General features: G+C 37.5%; 1 protein-coding gene across 3 annotated transcripts in view; it reads right to left on the bottom strand.

The window, feature by feature from the left end:
• The window catches only part of Pik3c3 (phosphatidylinositol 3-kinase catalytic subunit type 3), a 140,362-nt gene that overhangs the window by 95,154 nt on the left and 28,573 nt on the right, over nt 1–16,635 (bottom strand). For all 3 annotated transcript variants that reach the window (XM_004623714.2, XM_023714507.1, XM_023714515.1), the window contains exon 4: nt 10,313–10,442. In XM_004623714.2, coding sequence (XP_004623771.2) covers nt 10,313–10,442 — 130 coding nt within the window. The remainder of the gene's footprint in view (nt 1–10,312; nt 10,443–16,635) is intronic.

Genomic DNA, 16,635 nt, shown 5'->3' with positions numbered 1-16,635 from the left:
AAGGGAATCAAAACCAGCTGGGCGTCCATATACCTAGCCCTCTGGAGGCCAAGGCAGGAGAATCTCCATAGTTCAAGGCCAGCCTGTGCTACAATGAGTTGAAGGCCGGTCTCGACGACACAGTGAGTCTCTGTTAGAGAAAGAAGAAATAGATGGAGAGATACTGTCCAAGGGGACCCATTTGAGGGCTAGCAAAGTCAAAAGCTGAAGATAGAGATTAGGAAGCCAGACATAGCCCTTGGGATAAAGTTCTGCAGATTAAAGCAAGCAGTTGTTCAGAACTCATGAGGCTTGGGAATTTTAAAATAGACAAGCAGCAGCAAAAATAAATAATTCTACCGTTCTTCTCCCAACAGGAGATCTTTAGTGTACAATGGGCCTTCTAGTCTTCACTTACTGAGGAATCACTGAACAATTTATTTTCTCATTTATACAACAAAGGGCTTGAGAACTATTTCAAAATTCCCTCCCTGGGATCTACCCGGGGGTCAACCATGTGAGGGCAGAACTAAAGATATGAGTCTGGGTAAAATGTTCATAGATACTTCTTTTGGGCAAGGTTTTACTTTATAACATCTAGTAAAATAAAAAATCAGAAATGTGCTGTGTCATAGAAGACATCTTCTCAAGATAATATAAATCTCATGGGCAAGAAATGGTATTTAAGTTCTATTTTTCTATCCTGAAAATAGTAGGCTCACAATATATGGTAGAAAGATGTTATATTTACAACTATCCATGTGCTTTCTCAATAACTGATGGGCAAAAAACCCATTAAGTATCTTTCAGAGGCTACATCCAAAACATTTAAGTATTTGTCTGATTTGGGCAAATAAAATATGAAAGAAAAAAAGACACAAGACAGACAAGGAAAGAGACACAAACATATGTGAATATAGCCATTTGACTAATCACAATGCTTGGTCTTACTGCCACACAGAGGACTATCTGTCCAGCAGGATTACACTAGTTAGCACTTCTTCAACTATCTCCTGTTCTGTCACTCTATCCTCCCTCAAGTTAAATGTTCCAACTCTTTTCAATTCTAATACCGCCCTGGTTCTAAAACAGACCTGAGATTAATAAATACTTGAACAGAGTATGATTACTATAATATATTTGCAGGATACACTGTACTACTCTCATGCATTTCAATTACTAAAAACTATAATTCTTCAAAATAATGACACCTAGTCCTATATGTATCAAATAAAATACAAACTATGCAGCAATTTGCAGCTTAAGACAAAATGCAGCTATAAATAAGAATTTATTTAGGCAATTAAGATGTAAAGAGTAGATGGAGCTTACACATGCCTGTTCAACTCCTTTAACACACAGAGAAGTTTCTTCTAGTATTTTCTATCTTCCTGATTAGTGAAGTCTTGTCCACAATTTTTCAATTTTACTCTCAAACCCATCAATCTTATTATTCAGGAAAAGTAATATTTCCCTCATAAAAAATTCATTTAGTTAAACTTCTCAGAGATTAATCTAGTTTTAAAATCATGTAAGTTTCTATTTTTCTGGCAGGAAGTATAGCTGTAAGGACAGACAATAGATTTTTCAGCATATAAATCAATACCGTTTTAGGGCTCAATCTTACACTGGAAAAACTAATTTAGTCTACTTGATATCACTGGTTTAAAGGCAAATCTGAACAGTTTGACAGTATTAGACAATAGCTGGCAAGCCAAGTGTCTAATAAAAAAGTCTGCATGAGAAATAAATTTACAAGTTAGCCTCAAATATTTCTTTTACAACATAAAAGAATAGAGGGGTGGGGAAATAGCTCAGTGGTATAAGTGCCTGCCTTGCAAGCGCAAGTTTGATCCCCAGGACCAAAAATAAATTCAAAAATAACATAAAAGAATAGAGCTGGGGAGATAGCTCAGAAGAATAAGCACTTGCCTGGCAAGCGCAGGGTCCTGAGTTCAAAATCCAGTACTGCAAAAATAAATAAAGAAATAAATGACTATATAATCAATTCAAACAAGCTACATTTATAAAAGCTAACATGATTTTTACAAAAACTTACAGTAAAGAGATATTTTGGATATCAGTGATACTACTGAAAAGTTTGATAGCCCTGGAAAATTTCAGCAATTACAGTAATTCTCTTACTATCATTTATAATACATTTGGGGAAGGAAATAAAACAACATGAGCCTCTTGCCGAACCAAATTTTATTCCCAGGATTCTGTGTATTCATTTTTAAAGTAACATGTTTCAATATAAACTCTTACTCATCATCATTTCCCTTCCTATATAATGTAAATTTTTTTTTTTTAAAAAAAGAGGTTTTATTTGTTCTCTGTGATTAAAGTATATTACCACAGTCAAAGTCCATAAATAAAGGTGCACTTACATGTTTTGAGGAAATGAATTATTCAAAGTGTACTTATTGCTATACATAGTCAAATCTCAATTGTTTGGACTGCAGATAAATTATAAATGTAATACACAGACATATAACCAAAACACTGTAAGAATCTTGTTCGTATATTTACCTAGATGTAGGTTATATGATTATGGATTGCATATTCACATTTCTAAATTTCTATAACTATGACAATATTGCACTGTATATATGGTTGCCATCAAAGCTAATGGCAGTTTATAAGTAAACGGATTTGGAAAGTGATAAACTAAAGATTATCAGGCTATTTCAATTACATACTCAAATTACTAAGTGCCTGAACTACAGGGGAAAAAAAAAAAAAACTCCTTTGGGTGAAGTATCTAACCAACTAAGGATTTAGCCAAGTATAAAAAAATACCTTTTTTAGAAAAGTGCTAATATAGAGAATCAATTGAAAGTAATTCACCAAGAAAATGTAAATCAAAACCACAATAACATTTTACCTCATCCCTACTCGAATGGCTATATCAACAAAAATGAAAGATGGCAGAGACTGTAGAAAAAGGAAAACTCATGTACTACTGGTCTGAATGTAAATTAGTACAGCCATTAAAACAGTATGAGAGGGCCGGGGAGATGGCTCAGTAGAATAAGCACTTCCCTGGCAAGCGCAAGGGTCTGAGTTCAATCCCCAGTTCCACAAAAAACAAAACAAAACCAGTATGAGATTCCTCAGAAAATTAATAGTACTATCATATACTCCAGAAATCCCATTAAACACATATCAAAAGGAAATAAAATCATATCAAAGATACCTGTATATCCACTTGTAAAGCAGCAGTATTCACAATAATCAAGATAATCAACTGAAATCTCCATAAAGAAATGAATACCTATCTTTCTAAAATGTAGTATAGCATTTAAATCTTAAACTCTGACAGTTCTCTTAATTTCTTTTTTTTTTTTTTAATTTTTTTTTAACATTTATTTAGTGTGTGTGTGTGTGTGTGTGGCCAGCTCAGCCCACCAGAGGGCGGGGCTGGCTGGCATGTGGTGCTGGGGGATCCAACCGTGGTCCCTGTGCTTTGCCAAGCTTGTTCCAAGTAGGTGCTTTAGACCACTGAGCCATCTCTCCAGCCCCAGTTCTCTTAATTTCTAAAAGCTAAAAACTAAAAAATAATGATTGTTTTTTCAAAACACCTACCTGGATTTTCATGGTCCCCACTGCTTTAAAATCTAACTACAAAATATTTTTTTAAATTTTTTAATGTATTTGGTACAGGGTCTCACTGTGTCTCTGAGACCAAGCATAGTGGTGCACACCTATAAATCTAGAGCTGGGGAGGCTAAAAACAAGAGGATCTCTGAGTCCAAACTGTGTAGAGCTATGGTAGAACAACTAAGGTGTTTAACTAACTTAAATCGCCACATGTAACTTAAGAGCTATCATGCAAGACAAGAATTCTAAATTACAAATAATTTCTCTAATTGGTTGGTACAGGCCTATTCTCAAGAAACTATTCCTGGATGAACTAGAAATATCCAGTCACTAGTTAATGGGAGCTCCACACCTGCAACTCGCAGGCACCTCATGCACAACTCAGAAGGTCAGGCCCCAAAGCCCCCACACGTTACCACATCTTCACCATGTCTACATTTTCTTCAACATTCCCAAACCTCTGTTGCACAGAACACAAAACATTTTTCATCTATTTGTTAGTTTATCTCTGCCTCCTCTTAATCAAACTGTCAGAAGCTACAGCACATTCCAAAGACATCAAACAAAGCTGTAAAGGTGAGGAGGAGATGGCAGAGAATGCTTCTGTACTGACCTTTCCTGTCTGAAGACACAGATTCAAACACAAATCAAACACTAAAATTCGGCAGCCACACCCAAAGCCCCAGGTGCACATGTACCCAAGCTATGCAATTTGTGTATGACAAGGCTGAAAAATGAAGGAGACAGGAACATGGTGCAAATTGGCTCAGATAAGGCCCACAGACAATAAAGGTCTGGGTCGCAGACAAGGAAGGCTTAACAAAAGCCCCAGAAGTCTGTCCTCTTGCTGTTCTACAAATCAATTCAAACCCTTATTATTAATTAAAAAATAGGGAAAATCTAGCAATGGGAAACAAGAGAATGAGGAAGGAGGAGTATATTTTAGAATATTTATTAATTGCTGTTGCCTATTAAAGTCTGTGCTATCCAAGTTATAGAAAATAAGACCTAACCTGAATGCTACTTAGTTTTGTTTCCTTTTTCATATTCACATTTCCGCAAAAAAAAACTAAACACATTCACAAAATAAAGGAAAATCATTAGGTTAGTTCTATTAAAAGCATTCTAAATGTATATGATCTTTAAAAAAAAGAAAAAAAACTCATGCTTGAAAAGCAGGCCTTTAAATTTTAGTTACTCAGTTACTCACATTGTAGTTAGAATTCAACTTTCATTGCTGAGCAATAAATCAGAGTAAGAATATTAAGTCAAGCCTGGAGTTGCAGTTCTTTGCTTAATAATTACCTAACACCATCTTCTCACAGGCCATTTAAATAGTTAATCTTCATTTCACAGTCCTCTTGTCTCATTATCCCTAGGCAATCAAAACTGAAGTAACTGATAACTGAATAAACTTTCTTACACTACCGTTTGAAAATTGCCACTAAGATATTTATTTAGGCTCATGGGTACAATGTAGAGTAACTACACTTCACTATTAATAAGATTTATGCACGCCTTTTACTCTGAAGCCAACTACCTTCTCAATTATATACAATCACAGTAAATTTACTGGCTGGAAAATCAAAATGTAATACAAATAAACCATTCAGTTCTAACCGCTTAAACTTTGTCTACTTATTAATTCTTCTTGAAATAATATAGAGAGAAATATGAGCATTACATCTATGCTCTCTGTTCCTTTTGTATAAAAATGAAAGCAGGATGCATACCCAAATTTTAGAAAGTTGTTATACCAAAGACAATTTCAAATTGTTTTCAGGAACAGAATGACACTGTAACATTAAACTGTTTATTAGACAGGGCATGGTGGCAAACAGCTGAAATCCCAGCACTTGGGGAAGCTGAAAACAGGAAGATCACTACTACTCTGATCTGTGTAGTGAGACCCTATAGTAAATACATTTTTAAAAAAAAATGTTGTTTTTTTTTTTTTAAAGAAGTTCAGAGAAGAGCTGGCAAGATAGCTCAATGGACTAAATGCTGCCTGGCAAGTGCAGGGACCAGGGTTCGATCCCTGGTACCACATGGTGTGCTGGCCCCACCTTCAGGACACTGAGACTGGGCGTGGTAGTGGACCCCTGTAATGCCAGAGCTGAGGAGGATGAAAACAGGAAGTTCACTACAAGTCCCAGCTGTGCAGTGAGACCCTGTACCAAATACAAGAAAGAAAGAGAACGAGAGAGAGAGAGAGAGAGAGAGAGAGAGAGAGAGAGAGAGAGAGAGAGAGAGAGAGAGAGAGGACAGCCTGAATGAGTACTCATGGTGACACAATATTAAGAAAAAAATGAATATACTTTTGAGTTAAAAGCCTAAGTATCCAGCACAGTCCCTGCCTGGCAAGCACAAGGTTCTGAGTTTGATTCCTGGTAACAAACAAACACAAAGTATCAGGAGTTGGGCACAGTGCTGCCTGTAATCCCAGCATTCAAGAGGCTGAATCACGACGATCATGAATTGGAGGTCAGCCTGAGCTACATAGTGCACTCAAAGCCAGCCCAACTATAGTGACACCCCATGTCAAAAAAATTCCAAATAAGAAAAACTCTAAGCATCAAAGTATTAGTCTGATTTAGTCATCAAGTTAGGATCTTAACAACTATCCAAGTGCCTTTTTTCTAGTTATAAGGTAAGCCAAATGGACCCCTTTGCTTGAAGGAGCTGTTTCTGAGAAAGCCTGCCAAAACACACTGAAGTAATGCAGCCACCAACCAAACAGGAACAGAACCTGTGAGCTCCCACACCATTCCCACTAGGGCGGCCTCGCACAACATTTTGGGCTTACGTACCAGTAGACATAAAGAAATTACAGGAGTGCAACACATTCACAATTGCAACCTCATGATCAAAATTCTGTCCTCTACAAAGGTGATAAGTACCAACTGGGATAGATAAATAATCCCAATTGTCTGCTATATGGCTACTGTAAGAATCATAGAATAGGAAGAGCTACCCCATATCTTAAAAATCATTCACTCTAAACTTCCGGGTTCATCAGTTCAGAAATAATTTTCACTTGTTGATGGCCAGAACTGGACTCATACTACCCTACTCTTCCCACTGTGAAGTGATTCCAAGTACCCAAGCTTCCCATCCTGTCAAGCCTCAGACAACATCTTTTAAATTCATTTTTCTTCAAAAGCATGCTCAGCTGCTATCTTGAAAAAAACAGAAACCAGGCATGGTAATGCATGCCTGTAATCCCAGCACTCAAGAGGTTGAGCCAGGAGGATTGCTTGAGTTGAGACCACCAGGGAGCTACAAAAGTGAGCACAGGGCCAAATGAACTGCACAGGGAGAACCTGTCTCAAAAAAAAAAAAAAAAAAAGAGAGAGAAAGAAAGAGAGAAAAACAGACTACAATAGTCAAAAGTATCAGGAAATAAAGAGTTCCTTAGCAATGTTATAATAGGACCCACTTTTTGCACTTCATTATTCATTTTGATGATTTCTATTTAGTCTTTGAGGATATAAGACTACAGCAAACTACCATAACAAACTCCGCGATCTCTGCTCCATTCAGAAATTAAAAGTACAGTTCTATTAGCACTAAAAGAATATGAAAACATACTCTCCTTCCATAACTATCGGGAAAAAAAGTAAGCTGTTTATTCCCCTTAGCTTTTACTCCCTTTTAAAGATTTATAAGTAAAGATTTATGAAAACTGTTAACCATTATGAGCAATACAGGCATCATATAAACTTTAATAATGATCTCTTGAAAAAGTGGGACCCAACTCACTGTACCCTGAAGACTGTTGATGGCGACTGTTTGCAATTAACAAAAATATTAAAAGGCTTCTTTCCAACAGTTCATTTAGTTCCATTTATGCTGTCATAATTTCTAGACTTGCTAATGTGCACAGACAACTGGAAGTATAAACACGAGCCCATATATCTCGGAATGGCTCAGTGCTTGAATCAAAAACACAATGACCATTATCAAGCTGTATCTATCTTATACTCAGGCAAACAATGCAAATGAGAACTACATAGTATAACATTGTGCTACATTCAAAAACCAACAGTCCAAGTCAAAAGAATTCTAATGATTTATACAATATATACTGATGTTTAAAAAATGTCATACAACCTTTTTTTTCTTCAGTGTCTCCCTACTTAATACAGGCTAGCCTTGAACTCACTTATGTAGCCCAGGCTAACCTCAAATTTACAGATATCCTCCTGTCTCTGCCTCCAAAGTATTGGGATTGCTGATGTGTGCCACCAGGCTCAGCTGTATAAAATTATTTTTTAACTTTCTTCAAAAATAATCAGGAGGATCACAAGTCTGCATCTTGTACAGCAATTAACCACTGAGAAGAATGTATGCAGTGTATTATTTGTTGAAACTGTACTTTCGATTTGATTTGAAACTGTCTCATTGCTATATGTTTATCAATAAAACTTTGAAAAGAAAAAAAAAATAATAATAATCAGGAAAAGCTGGGTGTAATGGGGCACGCCTATAATCCCAGCACTTGGGAGGCTGAGACAGGAGGATTGCCACAAGCCTAAGACCTTAGATACATAGTTCAAGGCCAGCCCAAACTACATAGTGAGACAGTATCTAAAAAGAAAAAGAAAAAAGAAAAAAATCAGGAACATGTAAACACAAGCTCAAATAATTTGGAATAATAAAGAAACAAAGCACATAAAGTGTGTAACCATACAGCTTTACATCGCCGGACTTTACCTTTCCTTCCTCAAAGAATTTCATCCATAATGTAAGTAATAATCCAACCCTCAGAAGAGGCTTTTATAGATAAATGGATGCAACTGGAAACCACATTCATCAGTTAAAATAAATCAGACTTGTATGTGTAAACATGGTGTCTCTCTAGTGTAAAAAACTGAAAGAGTAAATTAGATCACCGTGAAAGGGAAAGAAACTGCTCAAAAGGAAAGAACTGGGATGGGGGAAAGGAGAAAAGAAGGAAGGGAAAATTTAAAGAAAAAAGTTATTGTTTACCTTGTTTGATCAATTCTACACACCTACACCTTATTAATATGAGCAACTATTTTGAAGATAACAATATGAATGTAAGCCACTCATGGTAGTACATGCCTGTAATCCCAGCACTTGGGAGGCTGAGGCAGGACTGCTGTGTCAACATAGGTTACTGGGTGAGTTCAAGGCCAGCCTGAACTGTGTAGTGAAACCATGGCTCAAAAAGACCAAAAAAAGAGAAAGAAAACCAATATGCAATATACTAACCATTGTTAATTTCCTATCTTGTTCTGAAATTCTATTACCATTTTGGGTTTTTTTTCTCTTCAGTTCCTTCAGTATTTGCGATTTAACCAGTTTTTCCATTTTTTTTGCAACCAACACTATAAATGAGTTCATTCTAATAAAACATCTGATAACTATTTGATGTTTACAAAAATCACAGAGCAGCATAAATCAAAGACCACAGCCAACATACATAAACCAAAAGAGAAGACAGGCATACAAAAAGCTTAAGAACTTTCCTGTACACTTGTAAGAACATAATCAAGATCTTAGAACGAATAGCTAAACATTAAATTTTATTCATTTAAACAGTGTAAAGAGACCTATGATCAGTCAATGTGCTTATTAGTTATGAGATCATTTTTCCTTAAATAAAACAATTTACTAAAACAATCCTGAAAGAAAAAAACAGTCTATATGCTTACAAAAGTGAAGATATAGACACTTTAGGCTAGTTAACTAAATAACATGTTTTTAAGACAATGTCACCAGAACAGCGAAAATAATACAGCCACATTTTCAAATTTAAGGATATTCCCAACCAAAGGGCCAAGCATTGTCTGATTCCATTTATAAAATATCTAGATGCTACAAAGCCATAAAAAAGGGGCTGGGAATTTGGCTCAGTGGTAGAATGCTTGCCTAGACAGCTGGAAGCCCTGGGTTCAGTCCTCGGCAACCAAAAACAAAAAATAAACCTCTCCTAAAAAACAATTCAAGGACTGGCCAAATAGCTCAGCGGATTAAAGCACCTGCAAGCAGGCACAGGGGCTGGGTGTTCAATCCCCGGCCCTGCCATGCCTGGCCTTGCCCCCGGGATGCGCTGAGATGGCAACTGAGACTGGGCATGGTGGTGCGCGCCTATAATCCCAGCTCTTAGGAGGCTGTAAACAGGCAGATCACTACGAGTCCAATCTAGTAGTGAGACCCTGAACACCCTGTAGATGCTTCCCTACAATACAAAAAAATAAATAAATAAATAAACAACAACAACAAAAAAAACAATTCAACCAAAAAAATACAGTAAAATCAAACAAGACCAAAAACAAACAAGGCAACTGCACAAAGCCATAAAGAAAGGAAGCGAACTGGGACTGCAGGAAACAGGGAGAGGAGTGACTGCTAATGAGGAAACAATGCCTGTTAGGAAGGAAGAGGTTCTAAAATTGCACAGCAGTATCACACAGCTCTGAAATGCACATTTTTCTTTTTTTTTTTTTCTTTGTTTGCGGAACTGGGGATTGAACTCAGGCCCTTGTGCTTGCCAGGCCAACGCTTATTCTACTGAGCTATCTCCCAGGCTCTTGAAATGCACATTTTTCAAGAGTGAATTTTATGAATATGAATCATATTTCAATAAAATTATTAGTGGTTAAATTTAAATTTTAAAAAATCTGACCAAATGGAAAATATCATGGCATACTATTGCAGACATCACTCAGAACATCTAACTGCTTCGGAAGTCCTTTGCTACCTTGGCAAGTCGGCTCATTTGATCTTCGGAGACAGTGCTGCTGGTTCTGCCAGGAGTTTTTGTGGGTTCTGATCCATCTGCTTCGACATTAGGCCAGACTTTCAAATCATGCATCCCTTGCCGAAACATGCTAGGGGAAAGGAGGTTCGGGAGAGGTAAATGGACACAGCTCATTACAGAAAGCTTTAGATTCCTGAAAACAAAGCATTTTACACAAAAAAAGTACATTTCTGCAATGCCACGCTTTTAGCATTGATTGTATGGCAATGAACTATGCAACTAAAATCCATATAACACTCATTTTTGCATGCTAGTGTTGTCTCCTTCAAGCCATCAAAACTCTTTTGGAGAAACCTATGAGTAGAAGGAAGGGACTGAGAGTGGAGCACACACCACAGCATTCAGTGGAGATCTTAATAACAGAGGCAAAATGTCTGCCCAACATAATAATGTCACATCTAAAATGACTGAAATTAAAATTTGAAAAGCTTTGGAAGCAACTGCCTACTGTGACAATTTAGTGTGTATGGGCCTGAGCACAGCTGGGCCATCCCCTATGCCGGTAACTTAGGAAGGGCAAGGTAATCCAACCTCTCAGCATTTCAGGTTTCTCAGGTACAAGGTGGGATTAATAGAAAATATTGGTTCTTCACAGTTACTACAAAAATTAAATCATTACAGGTTACAAAATCACTTTAAGAATACTTAGCATAAGCCTGGCGTGGTGGCACACCCTTGTAATCCCAGCACTAACGAGGCTGGGGCAGGAGGGTCACTGTGAGCTCAAGGCCAGCTTGAACTACATAGCAAGACTTTGTTTCAAAATAAAGAAAAAAAAAACAAAACTATATTTAGCATAGTACTTAGAAAAAAATACTTAAAATAGTGAGTGCCACATATTAAGTATTCAATGAAAGCTAGCTACTATCATCCTTTTCACTGCACTGGGTGGTTGTTTTCACACATTCTTTTCGATAAGGGTAGTCTAAAAGTGAATGCAGAAAAAAAAAAAAAAAAAGACTGGGGAGATGGCTCAGTGGAATAAGTGCTTCCCTGGCAAGCGCAAGGGTCTGAGTTCAATCCCCGGTTCTGCAAAAAAATTAAAATAAAATAAAACTGAATACAATAACATAGTGAGTTCATGTAAAAAGAAAAAAAAAAGAAGAACAAAAGAAAGTCCCTATGTCTACAAATCAGAAATTTAGCGCATGGACAGTATTCAGCCTAACTCTGGTTATTGTGCTTTAAAGTAAAAAGGTGCACACCCTCTGATTGGCAAGTTTCCTTCAACAAACTACCAAGAAGATCTACAGCAAAGGTTAGAGAAGCTTATAAGGAGATTTAAATGATCAATTATGCCAATGTCAAGTGTCTGACTTTTGTTTTCCACAAGGAATTAGAGATGATCTATCCTAGTGTGTTGACTTTTTACAAATGTTTTTAAGGACCTTCCAATAATGTTTACTCACACAGCATCTCCACTAAAGCTTAACAAGTGCAGTGCAAAGAAAAAGATTACAAATATGTGTAGAATAGAAAGTTGAAAGCATTTAACGTAATTACATATTTAGCAATTTCTTTAAAAGCAAGACTCACTTTGAATACAATTCTTTTTCAATATTTATATGAAAGCATTTAGTTGCAAAAGACTTCCATAAAAATTTTAACAATGTTCTGACTAAAGAAAAATTTCTGAGGTAATCAGGGAATTTTCATAAAGTGCCATAAACGTTTAGATAGTAAGCTATAAAGGCTACTACAAGCACATTAGCACAATAAAATTAAGAACCGTATCTGTTGTAAGGTTTCTGAAGTTAGCAATAAAAACAGTAATTCTAACAACTATATTGGTGAAAGCTTACCTTACAGACTAAATAATGCACTGGCTGTAAAGAATCAAATTTTCAATTTTTATTTATGTGAAAAATGTTCCCAAGTTACATTACAAAAACAAGTTACAATAAAAGCATGTTCTTTTTTTATAAAGTTAATCTTCTTTCCCTTTCAGCTGTAATTGATTACCCAGCAGATAAGCTTGAAAGCCATCTCTGTCAAGGCTCTGGGTACAGTGAGGTAATAGCACCGCTTTGGGTACCCTTAAATGTGCCCTTAGGCACAGCAGGCTTGCCTTCCCTCTCTCCACTTTCCTGCCTCCAGAGACTACCCTGACTGGACGAATTTAACTCAAGCAAAAATAAGCACACTTGGCAGGGAGTCAGTTCTCCACATGATTTAGGCACCGTGGGATGGATCTGGAGAAGACTGAAGGCCTGAGAATCTGGAGGGGATGGGCGATGCACGGTGACAACACTGATCAAGGGAACACGGCACATTCTTTTGACACTAACGGACCCCTGCAGAGGCACGCAGCCTCCAGGTGGCAACGTGGAAGATGCTCGGGGCATTGTGTCCATGTGCAAAATGAAGTCAAACGGGCAAGACAGAAGAAACAGCACAGTGCCCGCTCCTTCACCTCCAGCAGAGGGCCCAGCAACAGCTGCTGCTGCTGTAGCTCGCAGGGCCAAGCCACTAATGCAACGGCCCTGACTTCAGAACTCAGGTTTGGAAAACCCAATATGCCATTTCTGTGCTCCTCTACCTTGTTCAATGTATCCAAACACCTACAGGAAATTACAACGCCACAATCTAGACAGTGGTCAAACCTGGACTGGTTAATAAAGAAAATGTTGCCAGGTATGGTGCACATCCCTGCAATCCCATCCATCCGGAGGCTGAGGCAGTAGGACTGCTGTGAGCTCAAGGCCTTCCTGGACTGCAAAGTGAGTTCAAGGCCTGCCTGCACTATATAGGAAGACTCTGCCTCAAGAAAAGTTAATGCAAAAAGCTAATCTTCACATTAAATTGCTAGTGAGATAAAAAGCCCCTTAATCTGACTAGATACATATACAACCATTTTTTGCAAGTATGTTTATCTCATTTTATTTTTAATATGGTACCAGGGATGGAACGCAGGACCTTGCACTTGCCAGGCAGGCACTTATTCTACTGAGCTATTTCCCCAGCCACAGTATGTTTACTTTACAAATTAAATACATTTAGTATAACAGTAATACCATTGGATTTCATGAGGTTTTTTTTTTTCCTTTTGATTTCTAACACTGAGTAAGACAGTTGTTTCTATTACATTTAGTTTTCCTATTACCCATAAATGTTAAAATATCTGTTTTTCTTGTACTGCAGTGGTATCAAGTTTTCTCTTTAAAGTAAATGGAAGTGGGCCAGGGAGATGGCTCAGTGGAATAAGCGCTTCCCTGGCAAGTGCAAGGGCCTGAGTTCAATCCCTGGTTCCGAAAAATAAATAAAAATAAAGTAAATGGAAGTGGCCAAATTTGAGGCCAGCCTGGACTACCTAGTAAGTTCAAGGCCACCCTGCATTAAATACCAACGCCCTATCTCAAAAAAAGCAAAAAATAAAATAAATGGACACCTTAAAAAAATAAGCTAGACTTTGGGAAGTGGCAAGAGTATTAAACAATGGAGAAATAGCCTTCCTGAGAACTGGGGTCCCGATGCTGAAATATAGCCATGTGAAGAAGAGGGAAGTGGGTCCCCAAGACCCAGGAAGGATCTCAAACAAGAACTGATACCCAGAAAAAATACAAAGAGAGAGACTTCTATGCAGAAGGTGACGGCAAATGGCGCTTTCTCTCTGAACCCAGAGTCACTGTATGGGAGGGGCAGCTTGAACTTGCAGATGCATAGTGACTACTGCTGACTCCAGTCTTCTCCAGATAAACACACCAGTGGAACAGAGCAGTGGACACAGCTGGCTTCAGTGGCTGGTGATTTCCTCAGGCTCAGACAGGACCAGGAGAGGGCGACTGGCTGGTAGCTGTCTTGGACAGGAGATGGCTGAGCTTAGAGCTCAGTAGCTGTGAGTAGCTCCCTTTAGTGTCAGGGTGAGGCAGAACTGAATTCCAGTCTGCAGGGGGTCAAGGAAACTAGCACAAGCCAGCAGGAGGCGCACTGTGTGCCTCAGGCTGAACAAACACTAGCCTGAAACTCAGTGGAACTAAAGGCTCAGGCTTGCTGATTATGCACTGCTGTACCATAAACTTACAGCTGACTTGTTGGGATTAATCAACACAGATCTGGGTTCTGTGGGCCCACTGTTTGCACTGTATAGCAGAGACAGGCCCTGAAGTAGATATACAGTAGTCCCTACCTATTTCACAGTTTGACTTTTGTGGACTCACCGTTCTGCGGATTTTCAAAAAATATTAACCTAAATTATTTATCACAGATTTTTCACTATGTGCATGATTTTGCAGTAGTGTACAGTACTGTATGTTATTATATATGTATTTATGTTTGCTTAAAATTTTTTAAATATACAAATATATACTAAAAAGTTAATTCTAACATTAAAATAAGACTAAATCTAAATGAAATATACAGTCTACAGTATGTACTTCTTTAGCAAATGAAAACATACTGTGTCATACAGTATATATATTGTTGTTAAAATTATGTAAGTTTACAAGTTTAGAAAATGGTTAAGAACATTAGAAGTGTTTTTAAAAGTGTGAGAAAGGCTTTTAAGTGTTTGAAGGGTTCATAAAGCCTTAAAATATATATAAATACTAAAATAAATACAACATCACTGCTTCTCTGATTCTCACTTATCACGAGTATCTGGAACATAACCTCCATGATAAAGTGAGGGACCACTGTACTTTTTCTTCTTTATTTTTTGTTCTTCTATTGCTTTCTCTTTTCTTGTTCTTTTTTTTTTAGGAGTGTGAACATAGTTTCTAGGTTTTGTTGTTGTGATTTTTATTGTTGTATTCTGTTCTTGCTTTTATGTCTTTTTTCTTTTTTCCTCCCATTTTCTTCCCTGGTTTTCCTGAAATTTGAGAAATGGTCTTTGTCCTCCAGCCCTTCTAATTTCTTTCTCTTCTATTTCTCTATTTTTTCCCTCATCCCTTTTAAATTTTATCCCTTGAGGATAAAATTACCATATTGAGGACATACTTAAGTATATATAATACTCTGCATTGGTTTAATTTTTGTTATATAACAACAAATAGTTTTTTATAACTAAAGGTGGAAAATTAAGTTACCACAGTTGGGCACTTTCTAGACTGCGTTTGATGCCACTATTACTGCTGATTGTACTACTTTAGTCGAGGTAACACAATTGTCCTAATCAGCTGCTTGTTCTGATATGCCAAGACTCAGACTGCTTAAGGTTCATAAACAGTACTGTACACCAGTGCCAAAAAACCAGGACCTTGGTCAAGTAGACATGCAATTTTATATATTTTTTTTAAAAATAAAATAAAATAAAATGACAAAGACACTTAACGAAGATGCAACCTCACACTTCCAGCTCACCAAATGCAAATCCAAGAGGCAATGTGGTAGAAAAATTCAAAAGCCACCTACCTGGACTCTGAGGTGGTTAACAACAGAAACAGCAACAAAGCAGATGAATGATGCTTTAGAAAAAAATCAACTCAGAAATACTTTCTCAGATAACAACAGAGTTAGTGATTACAGACTCAGGAGCAGATATGGATTAAAAAAATAAGAGGATCCTTGTAAAATGATGGAAATGATAAGTGCCCAACATAGGAAAGAAATGGAATCCATGAAAAAGGATCAGACAGACACACAGGAGATTAAAAATTCCATTCAAAGTATTCAAACCAGATTGAGCCAATGTGAGAACAAAATCTCAGCTACTGCATTGTAGTTAACAATTTAAAATAACAAGCAACCATGAGAGATAATTCCAGCAGCTATCAGATAATGCAATGAAGAACAACATAAGATTGACTGGAATCAATGAAAAAGCAGGAGATAGCAAAAATGACATAAACAACCTGTTCACAGAAGTTATGGCAGAAAACCTTCCTGACAGGAAAAAAAAATCTGACATATAGGTTAAGTCATGTGTATACAACTCCAATTAGCCATGATAAAAAGGTATATAATAGTCAAAGAGTCCAGAAATGCAATAAAGAACAAAATATTAAAAGCTGTTAGAGGGAGCAGGGAGATGGCTCAGTAGGATAAGCGCTTGACTGGCAAACACAAGGATCTGAGTTCAATCCCCAGTTCCGCAAAAAAAAAAAAAAAATCACCTCTAAAAGAAAGCCAATCGGGGCTGGAGAGATGGCTCAGTGGTCTAAAGCACCTACTTGGAACTAGCTTGGCAAAGCATCAGGGACTGCGGTTCAATCCCCCAGCACCACATGCCAGCCAGCCCCCCCCCCTGGTGGGCTGAGCTGGCCACACACACACACCACACACTCTCTCTCTCTCTCTCTCTCTCTCTTTCTCTCTCTCTCTCTCAA

Source organism: Octodon degus, unplaced genomic scaffold (assembly GCF_000260255.1).
Source record: "Octodon degus isolate 3935 unplaced genomic scaffold, OctDeg1.0 scaffold00003, whole genome shotgun sequence".
Lineage (NCBI taxonomy): Eukaryota > Metazoa > Chordata > Mammalia > Rodentia > Octodontidae > Octodon > Octodon degus.
This window is presented reverse-complemented; position numbering and strand designations above follow the sequence as displayed.